At 39.5% G+C, this 27,401-nt stretch overlaps 1 protein-coding gene across 3 annotated transcripts in view; it reads right to left on the bottom strand.

The window, feature by feature from the left end:
- ano8b (anoctamin 8b) overlaps window positions 1-26,866 on the bottom strand; it is a 37,462-nt gene extending 10,596 nt beyond the window's left edge. Inside the window, exons 1-8 of one of the 3 annotated variants that reach the window (XM_063891371.1) lie at window positions 26,530-26,866; window positions 7,530-7,640; window positions 6,602-6,734; window positions 1,101-1,260; window positions 918-1,014; window positions 573-689; window positions 247-374; window positions 3-164 (exon numbers count right to left, since the gene is read on the bottom strand). In XM_063891371.1, the coding sequence (XP_063747441.1) occupies window positions 3-164; window positions 247-374; window positions 573-689; window positions 918-1,014; window positions 1,101-1,260; window positions 6,602-6,734; window positions 7,530-7,640; window positions 26,530-26,692 (1,071 nt within the window). In that variant the 5' untranslated portion in view covers window positions 26,693-26,866. Of the gene's footprint in view, window positions 1-2; window positions 165-246; window positions 375-572; window positions 690-917; window positions 1,015-1,100; window positions 1,261-6,601; window positions 6,735-7,529; window positions 7,641-10,673; window positions 10,815-26,529 lie in introns of those variants that run through there. The other 2 variants (XM_063891372.1, XM_063891373.1) reach the window with 2 other exon arrangements.
- Window positions 26,867-27,401: the final 535 nt, after the last annotated feature.

Below are 27,401 nucleotides of genomic sequence, written 5' to 3'. Positions count from 1 at the left end.
ACCCGGAACTGAGGCCGTGGTTCCTCCAGGGATTCGGACGGCGTATCCAGTGTTCCCCACTTGAATGCCAGCTCAGCCCCCCTCCTCTTCCACCGCTCCAGAAACAGAGTGGCCCACACCACGTTGAACAGTGCAAACACCACGCAGCAGATGTCACGGCTCGTCTGAAACAACACAGACACTCTGATGACCTTTTTTTGTTTGGGGATTTCAGTTGTTTTAGGCTATTATAGCTTCTCTTCTCACCTGATCAGACTCAGTGAGCATCCACAACACAAATCCAATCACAGCTGGATACAACATGGAAGTGGTGTAAAATCCCAGCCAGGCAAAATACATGGCAATCTTCACCCCAAAGTAGTCACAGATATCATCTGTAAACACAAATGAAAAATACATATTACAAAGGATGCTATGACACAGTTAAAAATGACTGCTGAAGGATAAAACAAGGAACAAGCAAAGAGAGGGATTCATAATGTGTCCAAAGTAGTTTGTCATGTGTTTTGGTTGTACTAAAGTGTTTTGTACTGTATATGTAAAAGCGTCTAAGTCTTATTTGTTCTCCTGACCTAAAGGCTGTTTCTCACAAACAGCCTGGACCCAGGACTTCATCAGCTGACTGAGGATCCTCTGCTCATGAAGAGGAAATACCTGCTGGATCACACCTCGCGCACTCAGCTCCGGGACTGCAGGGAATAATAAAGTGAGTTAAAATTAATTTTCTAGAGATAGATGCATTGACAGTAGATATGATTAAATATATAAAGATAAAGCTATCAGCTAAAATATATTATGAAATCAATCAAAATGATGCCTCAAACTAATTTTAAACCAAAATCAACTGAGGGACTTATAATCGATATTGATAATCAAAACACATATCACAGAGCTTTGCGATAAAGTAAGAAACTTACTGATTGGCTGACCCTCCAGGAAGTTGATATTATGAAGCACTTCCCCATGTTTGGCACGTAAATTGTCCAACCAGTATTTGATGATGCTCTGCCTCTCCTGCAGCAACCAAGACAAGGAGAGAGTAAAATGTCGGTTTGTATTTGTGTGTGGTGTGATTTGGGTGTGTGCGTGCTGAGACTTACTTGTGAGGTAAAGAAACACAGCTCAGTCTCGATGTTCTCGTAGATGTAGTCCTCCTCACAGGAAAAGTTTCGGCTTCCTCCTCCAAACTCGGGCTTCACAGCTTTCCTCAGTCCCATCTCCTCAGCACCTCGTAACAAACTGCAGGACAACAAGGAGAGACTGATTTACTAGGTTTCTTCTTTTACAGAAATATGTGTTCTGTAATTTTGCTTTGTGCACTGGGATTTGTTTTAACATTTGCAATTAATTTGTGAATTTGTCAAAAATCTGATTTATCAACAATGAAAACAGCTTCAGTCCAGTGGATAGCTGAACAGATTCTAGCTGCGTAGCAGACAGTTTACTGGAAATGACCACAGTGTACTGGGCCAGTATTTTAATGGGATTATCAAACCAACAGCAAACAATACCATTAGCAGAGATGGATTGTCCTTCATTGTGGAAAAGTCATTTGAACTCTCCTCTTAATGATTTAACCTCATCACTCTCTCTCATCATCTGATTTCCCATCAGCCCTTCCTCTATGTTTCTCATCTCTTCCTCCCTCCTCCTCTCTTATATAGCCGCTACTCTCCCCCTCTCTTTATCCTTTTATTTGTCAGAGTCCCGTCCTTTGTGTCCTTCTCCCCCTCCTCTTTCTTTATCCCATCAGCCCTTTCTCCTCTCCTTCTGTCCTTGCCACATGCTTTGTGCTGAAATTGCACTAATAATGCAGCACCACGCCCTCAGTTCCCACCAGGCAAACTGCTCACCTTTCTCTGTCACATGTATATATAGCTTATACAAACACATGCAGGAGCAAAGCCTAGGTGGGCCTGTAACATCCATCCATCATGCAGCTTCAGGCAGTACAGTGAAGTACGTCTAGCACCATGATTGATTATAGCAGAAATGTGAGGTGTAAGCTTTGTATCACTGCTGAATACTGCTTAGTGTGCAGCATCTCTACAAAGGTCCTTGTCTAAGGGGAGAAAAGGCTGTATCTATTTAAACCAACTGTTTAGTAATTTAAGCCAAAAACTGCAAGGCTTTTCAGAGGTGCGCAGCTCCTGCTGCTGCCAGGAATGAGTTATTTAGTTAAAAACTCCCTTATTACATTCTCTTTCCCCCAATACTAGGAGTCTTAACTTGGAGACACAGTCAAAGGGAATTTGTGGACAAAGCTAACCTTATAAAAGAGCAGAATACTGTTTAAGAAGAGCACTGCACGTAAGGTTATGCTAATACAGCAAATATCTCTCAGACATATTGTAGAACATCAGCAGAAACAGGATGCTGCCCAGTCAGAGCTGCAAAGGAGTAATGTATGATATGTCATCTAGGATAAAATGAGGAAGAGGTAGTTTAATACTTGCAATATGAAGTATGGTAATTGCTACAATTAACTTATATAATATACCTTTTACTATAATTGTTTTCAGAGCAATAGCACAGCTTATTTAACTATTACCCTGATTGTCTATACAGGTACACTCTTCCTTAGAAAAAAATAACACATAGGAGAAAATGTACATCATAGTTGGCAACATAACACAAAAAAAGCCAACAGTTAACAGCAAACAAAGCTGGAATCTTCACATTGGAGGGATTGAAATGAAAATTCTGACTTTAAAATTGCTATTCAAATGATTTTTGGAAGGATGAAATACTTTCTGGGTTATCTCTTCGATCAAATGAAATGTAGGTCAACTTTTCCAACAGGAGGTGTTTGTGTTTGCAAAAGAGGAGGCTGTGCTTTTTGTCACATAGCAATCACTTTACTTGAGGATTTCATCTAAAAACCCACTGGCACACTTTCAGAAAGCACTCTCCATCCTCCTACCACATTACCCTCCCTGTTGTTTTTCCCTTTGTCTTTCAGGTTTACTCTATTTGGCTTTCTTTCTTAATTTCTTCCAGCCATCTGTCTATTCCTTGTACAATCATTGGTAAAAGGTTTGTTTGAGGCATTCAGTTTTTTTCAAGAGGCCCATTGTTATATGCACAGTCAGCGAGGAATCTACATTCACCCTGATCCTCTGGATTGTATTTCTCAGTATTTATATATCAAAGTCAATGCTGAGATTAAAATCACCCTGGGCTCATCTCTGATCCTCTTGAGATATTTTCAAAACAAGAGGGAGAGTCTGGGCACTGTAATCAAATAAAATGCAATCCACACTGTTTAGCCTGACTAACCTTCTGCACAGTTTAAATAACCTGCAGCTATAAGCAGTGGTGCTTATACAGTAAAACCAGGCATCCCAGTTGGGGAGCCTTACTAATTATGCACTGTGTATGAGTTTTACAACTGTGCCTGCTATACGGTAGCTTAGCTGCAGACAAATACAATGCCAGAATGAATAAATTACCAATTTGATAAAGGCCTTAAAGCTTAAAAAAGTATCTTTACATATCTTATTTTTAAATTGTCGTAGAATTCTGTCCACTTAAATCAGTACCTGCTGCAACCATAAGGTAAACTCTCCACCAAATTTACAGTGGCAACAATTCATGAATCATGTGTTTTTCCCAGAACCGTTCATAATGACCAAAAACAAATTCTGGCTCTCACGACTGTAACTTCTTGTTTAAGAGCTCCTCTGCTTTCCACATCGTTACCTATTAATGGCACTTCTATGAACTCGTTCAGTATAAAAGACACGTCCACAACCTCACAGTCATACTCCAAACTCCACTGGCCAAGACCAAGCTGTCAAAGGACGACTAATTGTAGACTCACCAGCGAGGAAATGAACTGCATATGGTAACTTGTGTGATAGTATCACTGGGTGGAATATAGAAATGAAGCTTACAAGTACACTGTAATTCCTCGATTGGGGCTTCACGCAATCTCACCCCGTGGGTCAATTTCACCATAAACTGTGATGCAAAATCCAGACCACACGGGGATCCTAGTGATGACCTTCACAAGCTGGACTAGTTACAGTAGGCTACCATATCACACTACGCGCGGACTTAATCTGCAGTGTACCAGACGTGTAACCCTGCTTAAGCATAATTGTCAGCCCTTCTCCAAGTTTGCTAAGCATTTGGATGATCATAGACATTGAAGTCAGGTCAGATGAACAATAGAAGTTTTTGGGTAAACTCACTCGTCGTGCTTTGGAGAGAAAGAATAGCAGAGTTGCATCAAAGCAACATTACCTATGTGAAGCATAGGGTGTGAAACATCATGTTTGGGGCTGTTTTTATTGCAAAGGACTAACACTGATCGTGTAAGAAGAGTAATGGCAAGTATGTGAGATTTTGAGTGAAAACCCTTCCATCAGCAAGGGATGAAATGAAGTGGCTGATTTCCATGACAATGATCCCAAACACACTGCAGCAACGAAGAGTGGCTTCGTTAAGCATTTCAAGTCCTGTATGGCCTAGCCAGTCCAGATCTCAACCCATAGAAAATCTTTGAATGGTTAGAATTGTTTCTGTATTTATCTACTTTCTTGCTTAGATTAAGATGAGATGAACCAAAAAAAGGGAACAAAAACGCTAATTATTTTAATCTTGATTGTATGTACTCTTACAGTGGGGCAAAAAAGTATTTAGTCAGTCACCAATTGTGCAAGTTCTCCCATTTAAAAAGATGAGAGAGGCCTGTAATTTTCATCATAGGTACACTTCAACTATGAGAGACAGAATGGGGGAAACAATTCAGGAAATCACATTGTCTGATTTCTAATGAATTAATTGGTAAATTCCTCGGTAAAATAAGTATTTGGTCACCTACAAACAAGCAAGATTTCTGGCTCTCACAGACCTGTAACTTCTTGTTTAAGAGGCTCCTCTGTCCTCCACTCGTTACCTGTATTAATGGCACCTTTTTGAACTCGTTATCAGTATAAAAGACACCTGTCCACAACCTCAAACAGTCATACTCCAAACTCCACTATGGCCAAGACCAAAGAGCTGTCAAAGGAGACCAGAGACTAAATTGTAGACCTGCACCAGGCTGGGGAAACTGAATCTGCAATAGGTAAGCAGCTTGGTGTGAAGAAATCAACTGTGGGAGCAATTATTAGAAAATGGAAGACATACAAGACCACTGCTAATCTCCCTCGATCTGGGGCTCCACGCAAGATCTCACCCCGTGGGGTCAAAATGATCACAAGAACGGTGAGCAAAAATCCCAGAACCACACGGGGGGACCTAGTGAATGACCTGCAGAGAGCTGGGACCAAAGTAACAGAGGCTACCATCAGTAACACACTACGCCGCCAGGGACTTAAATCCTGCAGTGTTCCAGACGTGTCCCCTTGCTTAAGCCAGTACATGTCCAGGCCCGTCTGAAGTTTGCTAGAGGGCATTTGGATGATCCAGAAGAGGATTGGGAGAATGTCATATGGTCAGATGAAACCAAAATAGAACTTTTTGGTAAAAACTCAACTCGTCGTGTTTGGAGGAGAAAGAATGCAGAGTTGCATCCAAAGAACACCATACCTACTGTGAAGCATGGGGGTGGAAACATCATGCTTTGGGGCTGTTTTTCTGCAAAGGGACCAGGACGACTGATCCGTGTAAAGGAAAGAGTGAATGGGGCCATGTATCGTGAGATTTTGAGTGAAAACCTCCTTCCATCAGCAAGGGCACTGAAGATGAAGTGTGGCTGGGTCTTTCAGCATGACAATGATCCCAAACACACCGCCAGGGCAACGAAGGAGTGGCTTCGTAAGAAGCATTTCAAGGTCCTGGAGTGGCCTAGCCAGTCTCCAGATCTCAACCCCATAGAAAATCTTTGGAGGGAGTTGAAAGTCCGTGTTGCCCAGCGACAGCCCCAAAACATCACTGCTTTAGAGGAGATCTGCATGGAGGAATGGGCCAAAATACCAGCAACAGTGTGTGGAAACCTTGTGAAGACTTACAGAAAAGGTTTGACCTCTGTCATTGCCAACAAAGGGTATATAACAAAGTATTGAGATGAACTTTTGTTATTGACCAAATACTTATTTTCCACAATAATTTGGAAATTAATTCATCAAAAATGTGATTTTCTGGATTTTTTTTTCTCATTTTGTCTCTCATAGTTGAAGTGTACCTATGATTAAAATTACAGGCCTCTCTCATCGTTTTAAATGGGAGAACTTGCACAATTGGTGGCTGACTAAATACTTTTTGGCCCCACTGTATATAGTATACCTTTTTCAGAAGCTTGTTTTAGAATTTCCTATTAGATAGTTATACATTTTGTTTCAAATTAACATAGTTATTCTAATTGTAATCCAATCAAAAAAAGGTATGTACACGATGACCTCCCTTGGATGTCAAGTAGGTCAAATCATATATCAAATAATGAAATAATAATTAACTGGGAAGGATTTTCATCCGTCAATCGACTGACAAACAATACCTTTTTTTACCTTACTCATTCAAGTGAATGTTCTGCTTTTGTTTGTATTGCCATTGTTAATTTGATCAAATCAACATTATGCCATATGATATTCACCAAAAACAACCTTGACAAATGAATTGCTTACAATAGCCAACCTTTGAAGAGAGTGCTTACTTTTCATACGTAGCGGTGACGAAGAACGCGTAGACTTGTGTGTGCTTGTGATGTCGGATTTGGATGATGAGCTCTGGGATTCCCAGCCGGATGTGGTTCAGTAGCCATAGCAACGTGTGGTCATCTATAGTGTCTGTGGCAGGAAATCAAAATGATTATGCACAGGCTTCACTGTAAACACGAGCTGCAGGGAGTACTCCCACAGTCTTATACTATTTATTGCTGAGCAGCAGCTGGAGGTTAAGAGTCGTAATAACAAACACTACAGAATGACTTTTTCTCTGCTTTCTTAGCTGCTTCAGAGATTCAATCTGGCCATAAAAAGCTTCTTCGACCTTCATGCTACGGTGAAGGACATCAAATGAGGAAGTATGATCAATACTGTCATGATCTTATCTTTTTACAGTATAAAACGGTATTGATCCACTGTTCGGTGTTCCTTCAGGCTGTTCTTTAAGGGAAAAATAATAACTTGATATAAATTAAAATTCGAGTTTTAAACAAGTTTCCAGTAACCATTTTAAATTATTGCTTGAGGTTCTAAAAAATAATCTGAATATCCAAACATCTTCACATGAGTGATTTGAAAAATCTGCCTGGCTTGAAAGTAGAGCCCAACTTGTTTTAATACAGAAATGATCATGCAAGAAAGATCTGTAATGACCTTATGATTATTGTCTACCTTATTTAGGATTGTTTCATTATTCTTTTTCACTAAGAAAGATGTTTACTAAAAAAAGTTCTGGGATACAATAGATTGTCTGTTTCTCAACAACATTCAGGGTGAAATAATTCCACTAAGTCTTAAGCATATATTGATTAATATTGAGATAAGGATGTGAATCACAAAATTATTTCAGCCAGGGTTAACAGGATATGAAATTCTTACAAAGAAATACAAATTTGTGAAAATGTGTAAGTGCTTGACCTGCAAATGTCATGAGGACATCACAATTCTCCGTGGGCACAGTTTTCATCCAAGACTTATGAGACATGATGTGTCTCCCAGCATGCAACAGCCGCTTTCCAAACAACTTATCTGAGAGACAAAGGCAGAGAGACGGAAAGGAATATAGACAGAGCCAGAAAGAGACAAAGAGGGGGAAAGAAAAAGAGTCACCTTTTCAAAGTAAAACAGCATAAGAAGCAATGACATTTTTAACATTTTTCTGCAAGCCCCTCTCCAAAACTCTTACCCCTGCTGCTCAAACATACACAAAGAAAGACACACACAGACATACACAAAATCATCCTTCTCAGCGGGACAGATTTAAATGTCACGGTCCTTCGCCTCACAACATGAGACTGACACAGCTTATCCCGCCCTGCCAAGACCGGGGGCCAAACATTGTTCACAGTCTCTGAATTGTCACAAACGCTCTCAGCTCAATTAAATCAACACATCTAAATGCAGCTATTTGTCAGTGTGGCATATGCTAATATGTCAACATATGTATTGTAAAGGTTTTTCTATTCCAAATACAACTCACTATAACCTCATGCTCTTATGTAAAATGACCTCGGCTCTATTCCTGAAGTCAACAGCACACCAATAATAGCTTTAATGTAGCCACACAGTAATGTCACATTATAACAGTGGCAATCTTATTTGCAGCATTCTGAAAGAAAATAAAGCATGGTATATATTTATTCCAGGGTGGATATGATACTACATCATTGAAAGTGGTTGTACAGTATGCAGGCTAAAATTAACTTTCTCTTTGACACCTCATTTATCTGTCATTGACCTACTAGTTTCTTCTACTGATATGTTCTTCAGAAGGGCAGCAGAGCACAGTAAGTCTGTAACAGATTTAACCCCAGACTCAGCTCAGCTGTCAGAGGACAGTTTGTGAAAATAATTTCCCGGGTCCTGAATAATAATGACAGCAGCCTGGAGAGAATGCCCGTCCCACAAAAGCTCTGTGATCACTGAGGCATGGAGCGTCAGAGGAGGCGGAAAGTGGGGCACTTTCCAGAGATCACACACATAGGCACATTTAATATCACAGAATTCAAAGAGTATACAATATTTAAATACAGTCAAGAAAAAAAAGAGACCTTAAAATTAAGAGCAACATATTATCCTCCACATGAAGTGAATGTATATCATACAACTGGTTTATATTGCTTATGAAAGTGAGTGTACACACATGCATTTCAGGGAGAAGGTTCTGCAGCGGGTCAAGCACCACCCGACTGAAAAGCATCTTTTTCCACCAGGCTGTCAGGAGGCTGAACTCTCTCCCCTCCCTCCCACCTCTCCACCCTGCCCCCACTAGACCTGAACTTTAAAACTCCCCACACACACACACAGACACAGAAATCCAGCACCAGACACTTTTTTTTCTACGCTGCTATGCACAATCCTTTGCAACTATGTACATTTCTTAATATATCCGACCTCATACTTTTGAAGGAACTGTTTGTTTTTTGGGGGGTATTTTGTATATATATTGACTGTTCTTTTATTCATGCCCTTTCATGTGTCTATATATATGTAAGTATACATATTCTATATTTATATTGTATATTTTTACTTTTTTTTTTTAGATACCTCGGGACTGTGGGAAACAGTATTTCGAACTTTCTGTACACACTAATGGAAAGTTAGACAATGAAGTTGACTTTGACTTTGGCACACACAAAAAAGACCACGATCATTTCTCATGGCAGGGTTTAAATTCAACCAAAATCTCACCACTACTAGCATGATGCTATTAATCACACAGTATTTCTACGTGTTATGTGGATCCCATAAACACCTGTCACATAAAAACATCATTGTGGTGCTGCTAAGTGTGTCCCTCTACTTCCTGGAAGAAAGGGGCAACAGAGAGGCACACATACCAGCGCTTCCCAGAAATAAGCCAGATGGTCTTTCCAGATAATTTGTTTTCCATGTTTATAGTACTGTACATTATGTGTTTGCATAAGCACTGTGCCAACATGCAATAAAAAGCTGCTGAACAAACCAAGTCATTATGCCATTTTTCACAGCTTGGAGTATGTTAAATGTTTTTTCACTTGGACTCTTCAGAAAGTTGGTCTGTTTTCAGATTGCCTGTTTTTAAAGATGCACTAATTAATCATTTCTACACCATGAGGCATGCTACAAGGTGTCATTGAAAGGGGTTAGTAGTATAGAATATAAAAATAATCATGCAACACTGCAGTAACCTTCAGGTATACGAACACCTTTATTCTATTTTAAGCTATTTTGGGGTTTTCTTATCCCTAATCTCTACTTTCAGTGTACTAAAACCGTTACTTGGCCTGTGTTCGTCTCTGACTTGTGGCCCTTGCTGCATTTTCAATGCTGTACTACTTTACTTTACAAAAATTATCTTTAGAAAAAGCTCTGACAAACCAGCTGCATGCTGTTTGTGGACTTCTCTAAAGATGTGCCAATGTTCTGAAAGACAGTATGCTACCATTGATCACCAACCACAGACTGACAAAGTTAGCGACTAGCGGGTGAACACAGTGGAGCATAATACATTTGCAAAATATACTTATTTAAGTGATAATCAATGCTGGGTTCTACTGTCCTAAAAGTCATTGGTTGCATTTTAAAATCTTGCATCAAAATACTTTTCTATAGATTTGCGTAATTGTTTTTTATTGCTTAGATCTTATTTTTCTCCAGACATCATGAGCAATGAATATTTAATATTTTAGCATCTTCTTAAATGTTCTGTTTATTGGCCAAGTATTATGGTTGAAATTCCTGCTGTTTTAACGTTACTTACTCTCTTATGTTTCTGTATTTGTTTAGATCTTGTACATTTCATATTGTAACATTTTCTATGTCCGCATTCGGTCAACATTATTATTTCCTTTAACATTCTGTTCACTAAATATAATAAATAAAAAGAAAATAGAGGATTTATAGACACAAATGTTTAGTAAATCCAAGGTTGACCTTATCCTAAAATTAATCAAGACATATTTAGGAGATGAAAATCCTTGAAAAGATAAATCAAAACAGTGCAATTCCATTCTTTTAAACACAAACAGACCTTGACTTAGAGTAGCATTACTATTTAAAGGATCCTTCTCAAGTACTTACAAAGAGGTTCTGACAACTTAACGTGGTTCCACACCTCTCTTCCCCTCTGAAGAACATTTTCAAACATCGAAAAGGGCCTAACAGGAAACAGAGCGAGGTATTTTAGACTTTTTAATCTCGATTGGTACTCCGGGATAGTGAAATCTGACTAACCGCTCCACCGGGCTCTAGAAAAAATGCTGCAGGCACTGCTGCGACATGACAGCAATTCTAATGAGTCCTGTATTCATCGCTGAGGGCAACGCACACGCATACACACACACACACACACACTCCTGGACAGCTAGAAGATTGGTTTTACCATTCAACAATGCTTCAGTTCAAAAGCCCCAATACTGAGCATGTATTTCTGATGGTTTGCATGTATTTGTGTGCTAAATACTTGGTTAAACCAGGATTCATGCATACACACATCAAGGGTTCACTGCATGGACATGGCTAGTCTGAATGCGTAAGAGTGTGTTTTCGCACCACACAATCACAACCTCTCAGTGACGTAGCTCCTTCAAAACAGCACACCTGAGATCACAGCCAGCTGAGCAGAGCATTCGTCCATTTATCAACAGATCATCTTCAAAGAGTCACCATTAACTGTTCCTTCTTCAGCTGTGAAATGCGCCATTAGCTAGATTTTCTGTTTAAGAAATGATGCCTCCTATGACTGAAAATTATGCTTGTGAGATAATACTGAACCAAAACTGCAAGATGTGTGTCCAAAACCCCAAAACAATTAGTTAAAAAGGTTTAACAGCTCCATAGAGCTGAACTGCACAACAGACATTGAAATATATCACGGCACTCGCGTTTTTATTGTAGGTCACAGGCCATTATTTACAAGTTGTTGTTTTTTTACTCATTTGATTATTATACCCCTTCCCTGAGTGTATATGAAATCTATTACACATCTTTACGCTGAAAAAGAGATTTAATATTTTAAGTTTTAATGGTTAGGAAGCTTTAAAGGCGTAAATCACTTTTGGAATATCTCCCGTAAGAACAGCCCAGTTAGTTAATCTCTTTAAAATAAAATGTTTGCAATTACATAGAAAAGTCTTCCAAAATGTCATTTACACTGGCAAAATAAAACAGAGTTCGGAGTTTGAGAGACCCATTTGGCCCTGTGTCAGAAACCAGGGCACCATTGAGCAGGTTGGCCCAGGACAAGCAATGATACAGATAAAGCCTATATTACTCGCGGCCTTCACACTGAGACAACTGTTTCGGGGCTAACGCTTATCAGACAGCAGCCAGGCAGGCGCAACAAGCAGAGTTCTGTGATCTGAGTTGCTCTATGAAGCGTTTGTTCGGGGGGGGTGTGTGTGTGTGTGTGTGTGTGTGTGTGTGTGTGTGTGTGTGTGTGTGTGTGCACTCCTGAAATATAAAGTACCAATGTTAATAGGTTGTAAATCTGTTATGAAACTCAGGCTAAGCACTGAGATGAAGGTCACAGACACTAAAGAAAATATGATGCATATACTGCCTGGGCTGGAGGTCATCGTTTAAGACTTTACTCAGTCAAGTATGGGGTATTTGAAAAGGTGGCGTCAATGTTTAAGCAGCTGGAACAAAAAAGTTTGGATCAGAACAAAGGAATATATTATAGTTTGGATCGTTAATTTGAGAGATTTGCTAATCTGACTTGACCTATGGAAAACACCGGTTTCTGATCATTTATGAAATCATTGCAGTGAACATATATTATCCTGTTATGTAAACCAAAATAAAATGATGAACTGTAAATGGATTTTTAATTTGGGAATAGCAAGGCATCTATGGTTAAAGATCAGGTAGTTGAGCAACAATTTTGATAAAAAGGTTAAAGATTAAACGATTAATTTGACTCTCCCATAAAGCAGAAAAGTAGCAGTGGCCTTTCCTTTACATTAAAGATATAAACTTACCACTTCCTTTGTATAATACAGCTAGATTAGAAAATGTACTGCAAACATATGGTAAATGAAGTTAATTCATAAATTCAGTTCATAAATTCACTTCTAATTTCTGAAGAAATTGGTGGAAACACAGGTAGTAAAGTGCCTTACAGAGAGAACATGTGATCTGTCAGAAGAAGTTAAAGTAATAACCTGTAAGATGTTTGTTTTCTTCTGGGAACCACTAAGGCAATAACCTGTAATTGCTTTAAAGTTTTGCATATAGAGGCCCCTCATTTACACTCACTGTGACTTTTCTAATGTGCCTTATTCATTTAACAAGCAGCTGTTTTTCCTTCAGTAGATGTAAAACTTTTAAGAAAAGAGATTTCTCTGGAACAACAAATGGTATTAAATGATGTATTGTACTCTGGAATAACCCTTTTTTCATATTGTTCAACCAAGTATGCAATTGTGAGACTGCACCATGTTTGCTGAGTGACTGCCAATGGTCTATAATTAGAGGTGTGATCAGTAAATCAAAATGCTAAAATGCTTTTCTCAACAGTGGCACCTTAATGCCTTCAAACAGCTAGCATTATTTAGGAGACAAAATGTTTTCCATTCCTAACTTTCTGAGGCCCACAGTGCAGATTTACCACACGTGTTTGATGCTGAGGACTTGTACTTTCAAAAGCACCTCTAGAAAAAAAAAAAAAGTTTTTTAAATATGCCTGGCAACAGTGTGTATTTCCTAAGATGCCTGAGACATAAAGCAGGATTTATCTTCTGAGCGGCGAGTCTTTTTGAAGATCGACTCTTACTCAGTCAGTCTAAGAGAGGCAGATAGACAGACGTAAACACATAGACATAATGTAATAAAAAGGCACAGACACTAACATAACAACCAAGAGACAATGAGAGCAAGCAGCACAAAAATCTGACAAAAAGAAACATTTCAATTGTCACATTTACTGAGTTTGTGAAGGAAACAAATTATCCTATTAGAACGATTACTTAAGTAAGTGGGACAGAGAACCTAATCAGGTTCGAACACACAACCATTTCCATCCCCAACTCTGTATGTCCCTAACCCATACAGTCGAGTTTACACAGCCACACTAAGGAAACACTGACAGAGAGCGCCCTTTAAAACCTGTTCCTAACTCCCTAAACTCACAAACAGACACAAATCACCTCACAGACATGCAGAAAGAATTAACAGTCTCGTATCCCTGCAAATGTACATATAGAGAGGTGCACCAAGGGCATGCGTACTGAGTCATCACTGCTGAAATGTCTGAATTAAATACCAAATCAGACCGTTCCACCTGTGAAGATTATGGGAATCAAGCTGCGGATTCTGCAAATGCAGCCTACATGCCTTGAGGGGAAAAACAAACCATAACCCACCTCTCCTCTTATCTGTCTCTTTCTTTTCCTCCCACTTCTCCCTCCCTCCTTTATTCTTCTACTCTCAAACTCACTTTATTGGTTCTCGCAATGGCCGCCTCAGTGCACCCTCTCAGTGCAAGGTACACAGTCTGCATACATTCTGGCATCAAATCAACAAACACAAACAGTCCCAATTCCACATTGAATCTTTCTTTTCCACTGGCAGCTGCATACACAGATGTGTTTTGGATGATATGAAAGCCCCTTCTTGCAGCAGAGCACTCCACATTTCTCCTTTCACTTTCTTTCACCTTAGTCTATCACCTCAGTTTCTCTCACTCCTGTTTATATATTTTTGTTGCTACCATCCCTGGCGCTTTCTCTCATCCAAATCCTCTCTCTTAGCCCCCCCTGGGCAGAATCTCTCAGTCCTTCGTTCTCTCTGTGCTTTTTTTTTTTTTTAAATCTCTAGCTCTCTCAGCTCTCCTGCCTTCGCTCTCACTCATGCTGTCTCAAGAGGTATTTGTCATCATCGTGTACACAGAGCTCCAACAGATGATGCCTTCAAAGGAGGCAGAGGGAAAGAAGAGGGGCAATACTTAATAGTGATACAAATAAACCTGAATTAACAAAGTGCAGATGCTTAAGTGGCAAAACATCAGTGTTTTTGGAAAAGCTTTATTTCTGACATTGGCAGTAGTTTAACTAAAACCCATGTGTCATTACTGAGTTGAATGTATGTTAAAAAGCTCATTACATGTTTCCATACAAAGACAAGCACCAACCAGCTAGGCCAAAATTAGCAGTGTAATGCATTTTTAATTTGTTTCTCTGATTTGCTATTTGCCTGCAATAATGCCTGCTGCTATTTACCAAACATCTTTCTCCAGCCAGCCATTAATAAATAATGCTGACATAGTCTTAGATTCACCTTGGGCTTACAACAGACATCTGCAATGTAATATTCAGAATAAAACTAAACTATACTTTCAGTTTAGAAACACAATTTAAATTAACAATATTTAGCCGGTATGATGTTTACTACATTTACCATCATGTCATTCATCTTGCAGGGTAGCATGTAATATTTGCTGGTTAGCACAAATGTCGTATTGGTGCAATATTGACATAACAGGAAGAACAGGAAATCTTTCCATAAACTAATAAATATGATTGGCCCCACTACTAGCCTTGGTGACATACTAAATGAATATCCTAAATTACCTGTGAGATTGTTTATGTATTTGTAGTGTTTTGTTAACAAGTTTAACAAAATTCAACCCATAGATCTTCAGCTGAATTATCTGAACGCGGTAACGTCACCAGTGATTTGTCCACATTTTCGAAGTTCTTGTCGCCACAAAGGATATGTCGCAGATGTCGGAAATTTGATGTCTGGCATGAATGTTTTATGCCCTCAAATTCTCGTAATGTAAAATAAATGTCACTGAGTGATTAATAAAGTATGTATTCTTCTTCCTCTAATTCACAAGAGTGATAAAAGTATTGTATATGATGTTATTAAGATTTGCACCGTCTTTGTTCAGGAGGGAGATAAGAGGTGTCTGTTCCACCTTTGTGATACATGCGATGAAAATGTCAGTGCTGGTGGATGTCAGAACTCTCGTTTCCTCATTAACAGGCGCACAGAGGATAATAGGGACTTGTCCTTGGCCTCAAAATAACAATGATTACATGTGATACTGGAGCCGCCATTGGCTGTCTGCCAAGAGAAGGACAAGGAATGACCATGTAGGAAGAATAGAGTCACATTGCTCACAGCAGAATAGTTAGAAGTATCAGTTTTCCACCATCCAACCATATTTCTCTTCTTTACATCACTTTTTGTCTCTGCCTCTAACTTCATCAAGTCTCTCTTTCTGCCAAGTCGGCTAATCAGATGGTCATTATGGGTTACAGTAGCTGGGTAATTTGACTCAGCTAATGTACCTCAGTGGAAAAGCAAAGACCATTGTGCTGTAGGGTTAATGAGAAAATTGATGCAGGCTATTATTCAGTCAGGTAACAATCACGAACGGGAGCCACTGCTGAATTTTTTTCACCCAGACTACTCCTGCAGACAACCACAGACTGGATATCTAACTGGCAGAATTGAGCATTGTCAAGAGGGGGATTACGAATTATGAACAAGCGAGTGGTGATGATGAATATATTGGTGTGAATGGCAGCCTTTGTGGAGCAAACAGACATCCTTGTTGAGAAGTGGTGGGCAACTGCCAAAGTGGAGGAGTGGTTTCTGATAAACACACAGAAGAAAGACACACAGAATACACAGAGAATACACACAACGCAAACACACGCTTGTGGTCATTCCTGTGTTGCATGGTGCAAGTTAAGAGTCAAGGTAGCACTGTGGCATTTTGGATGATACCAGATTAGATACCCAAATAAAGCATGGCACAATACCTTGAGTAAAATGAAGATGGCTTTGATAATGTAAAAAAAAATATGCTTATGTCTTGCTTGCCTAGATCAAAAGACCATAATTGCTCTTGATATCTGTGAATTCAATATGAAGTTGGTTAGCTTAGCTTATTATAAAGACCTGAAACAAGACGGAGCCATGTTAGCATGTATAACTTTGTGTTGTTCTTTAGGCTAAAATAGGCTGTCTGTAGCTTCAATTTGAAAACATAATTAAGCATTGACTTCTTCATTTAATTTAAGTCAAGAAAACAAATAGACAAGTAGCACATTTTCAAAATCTGCTACTATCACTTTACCTGTACGCTATACGTTTACCTAGAAGGCAAAGAGCAAGCGAATCACTATGACTAAAACATTTTCTTTCAGAGCACACAGAGGGTCATATGGAGGACCTCACAACTCAGGCGTTCAAAGAAAACATACTCATACATTTAAAAAAAAAAAAGCTGTAACAGAGGGCATGAGTGTCTAATGTAGGCCAGTTACAGTACACCTGCCTAACTGCCAAACTCAAACCTAGCAACCTTTTTATTGAGAGTTTTTAGTGGAGTTAATTTGAATGGGAAGAATTCGAAATTGAGGGGATTCAGTTTCTGCAAGTATCTCAGGAGGTCAATCATAATTATAATCATTAGACAAAAGCACTCTAGTTAAGTGAGACTGTCCAATAGGTATGAGGCAAACAGGGTATTTCTATGTTTGGAACTGCCGAAATATAAGAACGAAGGGTAATAATAGAAGGAATAAAGAGAAAAGATACTATATACAGTGGTATGCAAAAGTTTGGGCACCCCTTAGGAAAACCACTGCATCAGTTTGTCACTTGCTGAGCTTTTGAAGCAGCAACTTCATTTTAACATATGTTATACCTTATGGTAACAGAAACATCTCAGTAGTGAAATAACTTTTATTGGTCAAACAGAAACATGTTTATGTGCATTCAAACAAAAATAGGCATGTGCATAAATTTGGGCACCCCTAAGAAATAATTCCATTAATATTTAGTATTGCCTCCTTTTGCTGCAATAACGGCCTGTAGACGCCTCCTGTAGCCACAGACAAGTCCCTTAAGCCTGGCAGGTGGTATTTTGGCCCATTCTTCCACACAAAACGTCTCCAGTTCAGTCAGGTTTCTTGGCCTCCGTGCATGGACAGCCTTCTTCAAATAAATCCATACATTTTCAATGATGTTAAGGTCTGGGGACTGGGATGGCCATTCCAGAACATTGTACCTGTGCTTCTGCATGAATTCCTTGGTGGATTTTGATCGGTGCTTAGGATCATTGTCCTGCTGAAAAATCCAACCCCGGCGTAGCTTCAACTTTGTGACTGACTCTAGAACATTCTTGTCAAGAATCTCCTGGTACTGTAAGGAATTCATGTGGCCCTCAACTTTAACAAGTTTTCCAGTACCTGTGCTAGCCACACAGCCCCATAACATGATAGATCCTCCACCAAATTTTACAGTGGGCAACAAGTTCTTTTCATTGAATGCAGTGTGTTTTTTTCGCCATGCATACCTGTTCATGTTATGACCAAATAACTCAATCTTGGTCTCATCTGACCACAGTATTTTGTTCCAAAATGCTTCTGGCTTGTCCAGATGTGCTTTTGCATACCTCATGCGACTCTTCTTGTGATTAACACTCAGGAAAGGCTTTTTGCACATCACCCTTCCAATGAGCTCTTCCTGGTGCAAAGTACGCTGGATTGTGGAACGGTGAACAACTACACCATCAGCAGCCAGATGTTGTTGTAGTTCTCTGGAGGTGGTCTGTGGCTTCTCTGTGACCATTTTCACCATCCTTCGCCTGTGCCTTTCCCCTATTTTTGTCGGCCTACCACATCTTTCCTTCACACGGACTGTTCCTGTGGCCTTCCATTTCACAACTACGTTTCTGACTGTGGAGACAGACAGTTTAAACCTGTCAGATAATTTTTTGTACCCTTCTCCTAATTTATAATGTTGGATTATCTTAGCTTTCAGGTCAGTGGAGAGTTGTTTTGAGGTCCCCATCTTGCCACTCCCTAAGAAAGAACCTAGGCCAGGCACAGCCAGCTATTACCTATGTTAAATAGCCTTTTTCATGATTGGTTCCACCTGTCTTTGTAATTGAAGGTCTAATGAGCTAATCAAAGCAATTTTGTGCAGCAACCTGTCAGCTATAAATCCGTACAGGTGTTGAAATGAATGCTATTTATAAGGGTGCCCAAACTTTTGCACATCCCATTTTTTGCATTTTATTTTATTATAATAAAACTATGTAATGCTACCCTAAGAATTTTGGTCTGGAAAACACTAAAACGTCTACATCTTTGTAGGAAAACAAATGTTGTTGCTGTGATCTTCTATTATAAAGGAAAAGCAAATTGTCATGAAATCTCAGAGGGGTGCCCAAACTTTTGCATACCACTGTATAAGGTAGTATAGTCAGCCTGATTAAGGGGGATTAACTGATCAGTATGATGGTACAATTATCTATTCCTGGACAGGAACGATGTGAAGGGGGCTCCGAGTATGATCAATACCCAGAGGAACCAGTGATTATTGTACATAACTACACCGATCCTCCCATTTCCTTTCTCACTCAATGACAAGCAGGAAGACATCTTTAATGACTTTGCAGGCTTTGATTTCCCGTGCCTTTTGAAAAAAGGAGCCTGAGGAAGATCAATGCAGGATTTCAGTTTTGACTTATCTAGCCATTTACACAAGTTGAACTGCAGAAGCAGCACTGTAGGAAGTAGGACATGGTTGATTCGTAAAAATGTATGACTGAATGGATTGAGCTAATTGAACTGATGGATTGGATTGGAGCACCTGATTTCATGGTTTTTCTTTCATTTGGTCAAGTTTTTAAAATAAATACTCTTTATGTGAATGAGGACAGTCAAGCTCGGACAAATTCACTAAAACAATGCTGTGGTCTCATATGCTTAATATGCAATGGTCAGGAAGAAGGAAAAAATGTATACGGCAGTAGCAATGTGATTTACTTTTCTTGACAGCTATTTTATACTAGCATTATGAGAAACACGGAAAAATCTCAGCCTCCAAAGGAAATGACAGGAGTAAAAGCTGCAGCAAGCAGAACACAAAAAGAATAACAAAAAGGTATGAACCCAACAATACAGGTATCTTTTTGCAGTTGGCACAGAGTGTTTGTTCTTTTATGCGTGATGTTGTTGACTGAATAGTAAACAATATATGCAAGGAGAACAGAAAAGGGTAAAAGGCAAAGAAAATAGATGAGAAAGAATCTGTTCTTTACTGTATACGGTTTTTCCCAGTCAACATCGTCAGTGTGCAAATAAATGAGCTGGAACAGCATGTTACCATCTTAGTTGTGGAAAGACCACATTCAGATTTTTATTAAAAGGCAGGGGCCAGAATGTGACGGGACTTTTCAGACAGGGACAAAAGATCCCAAACTAAACAAAAGGGGGAAGAGTGAAAACTAAGAGTTTTGTTCAACCCCACTGACCCTTCAGGGGACCGATCAGCACAAGCCCATCCCAAGCAGCAAAGCGTTGTTGGAACCAATACAACTTTATTATTATACTCTAACTGAGCTCCCAAAGCTCCTACATAATTATTGTTAACTGTGTATATAATAATATAAATATTTCATTAAGTGTGACTTTCAAGTGGACATCCTGAAAGCTACGTAATGTAAAAAAATCTAATCTTGTTTAAGGGACTTCTTTAATCTTTTAGCAAGTAGGTCAACTTACTAAAACATGTTATATGTAAAACATGTCAATAAGAACTACTTTATTATCCCCAACTGGGATTTTAAAAATAATTTCCCAGTTTGTGAAAGGGTCGGTCTGGTAGTGATGAATCTACAGATAATTATCCCTAAATCTGCAGCTCATTCGGATGTACTGAGCGATATAGCTTGTTTCAGCTCCTTGTTTAGCGTATGGCTGCAACTTTACCATTTGGTTGTCACTACATGCTCTAATTATCTAGTTCAGCTGCATCAGGGACAAAAAAAAACCTCATTGTACTTATAACATTTAGAACCTACTGCAAAAATAATTTGGCACTTAAAAGCTATCCATTCATTTCATCAGGAGCTGATCCAAAACAGCATTTAAAGAGGGTGAATATTAGAATTTGTATGGTATTTTATTCTAGGTTTTATTTGACATTGACGCTTGATGTAATAAATTAAGCTCAAACTAAAGGATACTTGGTCCTTGGCTCCACAGCCATTTTGAAGGTTAATGGCACTGGCATGATTACTGAAAGTTCAACAAGGGCTTACAAAAACAATGCACTGCCCTGATGACAGATGTTGCTTCTGGCTTCTGTTCATAAAAATGAATGTTGTAGGATCCTATACAACAACAAAGAAAATGGATTAAAAAGGAAATTTATCAAGGTGAAATCTCAGGGAAGAGCTCTGTGCCAAGATCTTATCTGTTATCTACAGCTGGGCATTGCTCTATGCTAATGCAAGAGTGTAAAGTGTTGCGTCTCCCTTTACAGAGCTGTGCATAAGTTACTCTCTCTCTCGCTGTACACTTCACTCTGAGATACTGGAAATGGTAAACACGAAGACAAAGTGGAGAATGAAGAGCACTGATTCTGTTAATCATACTATCAAGCTCCTTTCCTGTCTTACACAATTGACAAGCACAGAGCCACACAGGAAAAAGGATGGATATTAGGAATGGAAGAGTGGCTTTGAGTTACAGTGTCTCACCAGAGGAAACCAGTGTGTGCATTTATTTGGAGCAAACATTTCATAAGGGTGAGGTTAAGATGATGAAGATTGATTGCACATCTCCAACTAATGAGAGATTTTAAAAAATATACCCGCTAAATAGAGAAGTCACAGGAGGGACTTAAAAATAATAGAGAGGACAAAACCCTAGACTGACTTTGCCATTGACTGACTCTGGATAACATTTCTAGTTAATAACTGCCTTTCCCCCATGTGTTAGAGTTTATACTACCATACACCAGCTTTCCCTAGAGGCTGCAGGGTGGCTAATGTGCAGCAATTCCCCATGAATAAGGCTAAAAGCTTATTCAATATGGTCGTCATATTTCTACTGGCTTTGCTAACTACCTCAAAAAAGGAATAGAATTCAGACCTATCAGTACAGTCAATGAACATAAAGGACAGGGTGACCAATTCAATACTTTTCCCTTTAGGAATGTAATATCAGTTACAATCAGGAGCGTCTAGTTATTGACACTGCTTTGATCCCAGAGAAGGGAGCGTAAACTCACCGATAATGTCTCTGCGACATATCACTGCTTCCACACAAAACAGGAGAGATGCGACACCAGCAGCATTAAGCTCTGGAGTGTGCATTATCATTTTCCACTTACAGTTTGATATTCTTCATGGCTATGAATAGAAAAGTATAAATTTCCAGAAAGCATGAATGGGGATTTAGAAGTTGGTTGGCTGGAAGCAAAGATGCATTATGGGTGATATGATTAAGCCATTTAATACTTGAGAATCTAGGGCAAGCGAATCACCACTGGCAAGACAAATGATTTCTCACCACTGTGGGACAGAGACTTTCTCAAACACACCCGCATTGAAGGGCTCTGGATACAGGTGTATACATAGCAGTTACAAGGGGAAGCTGTAACCTGAAAGTGTGTAATAGTTGAGGTGGTGCATGTATACTATCATCACTAAATGAAAACCAATCAGGTAACAAAAGGATCACTGAGCTGTTGGTCAGAGGGTGCGGCCACACAGATCCGTTACTAGACGGATATAAAGTCAACAGAGAGTGATGCTCTCGGTTTGTTTAAGAATTTATTTGATGCAATAACCACTTTATTGTTTTAACACATGATGGCAACTGTGAAATATAGCAACCATCTCCAAAACTGGTAGTCCTTCAACATGGGCAAAAATCTGGCAAATAAGTTAGCATGATTGTCCCTTTGCAACAAACAGACCATTATCAGTGAGAAACAATAAAATAACGTAACAGATACTGAGTCTGATACTTTTAACCCGGGTATATGCAGTGTTACTATGCTGTCTTTAAAAAATAAAAATACAACAATGAATAAAAAAAAAAAAAACGTGGTACTCACGGGACTCTTAGTGTTACCTATCATGAAGGCCGAGATTTGTGTGACCCTATAAACTGAGTTAAATGCCCACCATGACGGATTATTTTAACTGATAGCAGTAACACTGAAGTTTTATATTGAAGAAGAAACTGTATTTAAGGTAGAATTATTACTTATCAATGAACTGCTGAATAATGTCAGTGTTGGATTGGTGCAGCGCCCTAATTATCCTGAGGTGCTGAATCTTGTGAGCCTGGAAATAGACAATAAAACAAGTAACAGCAGTACAAATCATCATCAATTGAAATAATAGAAGCACTAACTGCCATATTTGTCTTCTTTTAGCACCCTATCCTGTAATGATCTTAATTATAAGGCAACTGCTCATAATAAATATAATGTGTTATCACTAAAAGGAGCAAGCAAATTCATTTTTATAGTATGTCTGATGGTCTGCTTAATTCTTCATGAAATGTTTTCCTGCACAACAAGAGATGGTCTGCCAACGCAATCTTTTAGTTGTGTTATTGATTGATCAGGTAAATGATATAAAGCTCGAAATATAGTAGCAGCAAGGTCACCCAGCGTAGAGGCGATTTACCACACTGGATAATGCAGCTAATGTGCAGCTCAGTGTATTTTTTCGAAGAGGAGAGGAGAAGGAGGACAGGAAATATATCTCCGTGGAGCAATGAGTGATACAGAGATGGGCAGAGAGAGAGGCATTAGTTTCAGAGTCATTAGGCACAACACACTGCTGTCATTATATCATACTGCATTACATTCCTTGGCTTCTCCATTAATGAATCTGTGGGAGAGCATAAAACCAATGGCTCGGTCTGTCTGCGGTTATGGAAAGCAGTGCTTCTTTTGGGAAGTTCAGCATTAGGCTTTTTCCTCAACACTGCCCTGCCTTACATTGATGTATTTAAAGCAACCTGTGTGACACTGAACCTGACTAAATCTGTCTGAGGCAAAGCTGAAGTATTCTTCCCTCGGCAACGAGAGGGAGAGAGCAGAGTCCTGACTAAGAGTATAGATGAGTGCAGATCCATGCTTAATGAAAGTGTGCATATTAATGCCAAGCATCAAGGATGGTGTTAAAGGTTAACATGGAAGAAAATGGACCCTTCAGATCTCACCACTGCATCAGAGAAGACGCTATCATACCAGAGATGGGGGAAAAAATGGTTTTGAAACAATTTTACAACAACTTTATTTGCTGAACCTGCAAAATGTTTTTTTAAATTCATACAGTGAATTCTATTTTATATAGTGTAGCAGGACTTAGGAAATTAAAATAGATAAAATAAGTTATGGCTATCCTGTTATATTGTAACAATTCCTACGTATTTTTTAAAGTGCAATTAGGAGTGTCACAGCTGTTGTGAAGGATACCCATGCATGCGTCTTCAATTTATTAGGGTATTGTTGTCCTGATGAAAGAAACTACAAAAGTTATCATCTCCATACACTTATTGAATAAAAACAGCCCACAACAGAAAAGGTTAATGTGAATTTATAGTGCCATAAAGGGAGTTCAAATCAATCAGGTATTCAGAGATACATCATCCTTAAAAAATGTTTCCAAAGTGAGAATGAATGTCACTGTAAATCCTAACAAATATCCTTAATCCTGAACTACCGTGCTCACTGATTGGACGACCACAAATTACATGACCTGATTTCCATAACACAGAATCTTATCAACACTGGCCTCAGAGGGAACACAAACTAATTGGTGCGACTTTTACTTCGCATTTTCTAATGATGGTCGCTTAATTAATCCTTGAAATGCCGGCTTGTGAGTGTTTGAGCTACAAAGGGAGATGGCTGACAGGATCAAAGTCATTCCAGTCTACTGTGGAGGGATTAGGAAAATGTGGTGGAGGCATGGAGACAATCGAGCATCCAAGCCTCCAGTGAGGAAAATCCTTCCAGGCAGAAACCAAATCTCAACTGGAGAAATCAGCTCTACTTGCCGCTATGCTAGCTGACTGACACTGACACGTGTGAGGGCGGTTATGTGATATCATGGTAATCCCACTGCAGACCCCTAACCCATTCCATCAGCCTCATGACCCACGTGAGGAAATACAGGAAAGTGGGGGTAAGATGTTTTAAGACGGCAAGACAGTCAACATTTCTGATTCACATCCAACCTTTGATACTTAAACAGCAAACTGTCATTTATTGTGATCTATTGCTATTTATGTTTTCATTGTCAAGGATTCATGTCAGTATTGTTTATTTAACCCTCCGTAATTTATGATTTCACAGTCAGACAAACATTTCCCAAAAACTAAACAAAAACGATTGGAGGCTCTAGTTGCATTTGACAGTATTTAACACGAAGTAGCTGGTCCTACTTATGTGTTCCCAAAGTGTGTTACATAATTTAGTTAATCCTGAAATTATTATATATTAAAAATAAGTTCTAAATCTATTTGTATTCACAATGTTAGCTGTGAGCTATTAGCGCCTATTCATGGACTGATTACAGGGGTAATAAGGGAGCAGCAGGTAGCTGTGAAAATGTTCACATGAGTGTTTGAAGCGTGTGCATTACACTATTCGCTTGCTTGCTTGATTGTTAGAACCTGCATTCAAAGAGCAATGGTCTTTTTTGTAATAAGGCAGCCTCTATAACAGAGGTTGTTTCGACTGTTGTTCTTTAACACAGTACAAATGCCATTATTTTTCAGGGAAATTCCTTCTCTCTCTTTTGGACATATTAATCCCTTTCCTATTAGTGGGCTAAAGCACTGTCTCAGTAGGGTTTAATATCATTTCAAAGCAGGGGCTTTCTAGTATGATCAAACATTGAGACAAGATGACCAAAATGACAAGGCATCCAATGCCAGATTCAAGAACCAAAGTTAACCCCCATTTATTAAGGGTTTGGCACAAGTTAACTCTTACATGAGCAGATGTTTGCTTTTTGTCTTTACCTTATTTGTTAAGACTCCCAGTCAGCCTCTTTACATCGTATTCTGCTTCAATCTAATGAGGTAACTGTGAAATTGAACTAATCATCACTTTTCTGACCCTCCAATCCCCATACAACGCATTCAAGAACCAGTGGCACTGCTGGGTGCATCAGGCTGCTCCAGTCAGCAGCTCAGGTTACCTTGACCAAGTGTAGAAAGGAGCGCTCATCGGCTGACAGCCCACTGCTACACTGCATCACTCTGCAGCAGTACTCGCTGGGCGCACAGAGGAAGGCTCTGCACCCTGGCTGGGCAGTGAGGCTCTCTAGCCAGGCTAATGTTGTGTTTGGTTCCAAAAATAACATCACTTACAATTCTTGCAACCAGACATGATTTGTCCTTTAGATCAACTCTCAGTCATGGAAAGTAAACAGAAAGCTGTTTATTTTAAGCTTTCCTTGTTTTAAATGTACATGATACATATAAGACCTCATAAGAATAAAATTGGCTAATGAAGGGAGAGCACAAACCACACCAAACATATAATCGTACCAAATTGTGGGAATAGTATTATAGTAATGGTAGCCTGTATGGCTGAACCCTCATTAAAATGACAAAACATGCACCTGCCCCATCCAATAGCATGGAGACTGACACTGAGGCAATAACGTAGAAATAGACATTGGTTGTCTCAGGCTACTATAAATCCCTGGATGACATCATTAAGTTAATAAACCTTTGGTTACCTGGCAGATTATACAGAACTGAACAACAATCCAATAAATAGAAAACAACTAGCAGCAAATAATAGCCTAATAGCAGCCTATACAGATTCTGTTGGTAAATAACTTGAGCACAAGGCTTGACAGGAGGTAACCTAGAATAAGGTCATGTAGCCATTTTCCTCAAGAGAAGATACAATATAAATGGCTTATTTTAAAAGTCCCACCTAAAACAAGTTAAAGCCATTATTTATAGGCCTGCAGTACAACAAAGTAGTCATTTTGGGACGCCCTCACCGAGACAAAAGAACGGTGCCGCGAGGTGTTGGTGCGGTGCTCGTCTCGATTCCAAATATCACGTCCACCTGTCCTCTCTTCCTTTATGCGAATCCAAAACCGCATCATTCAAAGCAATACGCACACCCGACTCACCTAGTACTCCGGAGGTGCTTTGTGACGAGGCAGCACCCGGCTCCGGCCTCTCCGCTTCTCCCTGCTGCGCTCGGTGTCGGTGCCGGGAGCTCTCGGAGCCTTCGCCGGAGGCGGCTGCACCACTGGCGGCCGCCGCAGCAGCTGCCGTCCCCGTGTCGGGCATGCTCTCTATCAGCGAGGAGCGACGGAAGAGGAAGATATTCTCCGGGAAATTGTACAATGGTTTCGCATCTCAGGAGGAAGGCAAAGCATGGGTGTAGCGCGGTGGCCGGTTGGTGTCCGAATGAAGGGTTAAAGGAGTGTGAAAGTGAAGTGAAGGTTGTCGAATGTCGGTGCAGCGGCCGATCATCCCGGTGGTACTCTGGAGCAAGATGCGCGGATAGATGGAGAGCGCTTCTCCGACGACTAGAGGAGGGACAAAGAGCGGGGGGCGGGGGAGGGGGCTGGGTGACACACACCTTGAAACAATTTAGTGGACTCATTTATTTTGTCCCAGATTGTAGGAGCAATATTTTGAAAATAATTCCTTAATGAGAAATTAAAATGTGAATATTTATACATATTTTCTCTTTTTATTATATCTTATTTTATCATTTAAAATATTTAACTGGAGTGTAATGCTTGGACAACACAGCTGCTTTGACCAAATAAAAAAGTTAAGTATTTAGCTATAATTTCATCTTTCATGCACATCCTTATTTAAGGTTTTAAGATTTTACGGAAATATTTTGGGAGCATGATAGTTATTTGTTTTTGGTATATGTTCATGTACTCTTACCGTCTCAAAGGACAAATGTATATTTATTGCCTAGTGACCCCTGCCAGCATCCAGACTTTAATTTGGTACCAGAAATAGAATATGCTTGGCTTCA

Source organism: Eleginops maclovinus, chromosome 9 (genome assembly GCF_036324505.1).
Source record: "Eleginops maclovinus isolate JMC-PN-2008 ecotype Puerto Natales chromosome 9, JC_Emac_rtc_rv5, whole genome shotgun sequence".
NCBI lineage: Eukaryota > Metazoa > Chordata > Actinopteri > Perciformes > Eleginopidae > Eleginops > Eleginops maclovinus.
Note: the sequence above shows the minus strand (reverse complement) of the source record. Positions and strands in the feature narration are given on the sequence as shown.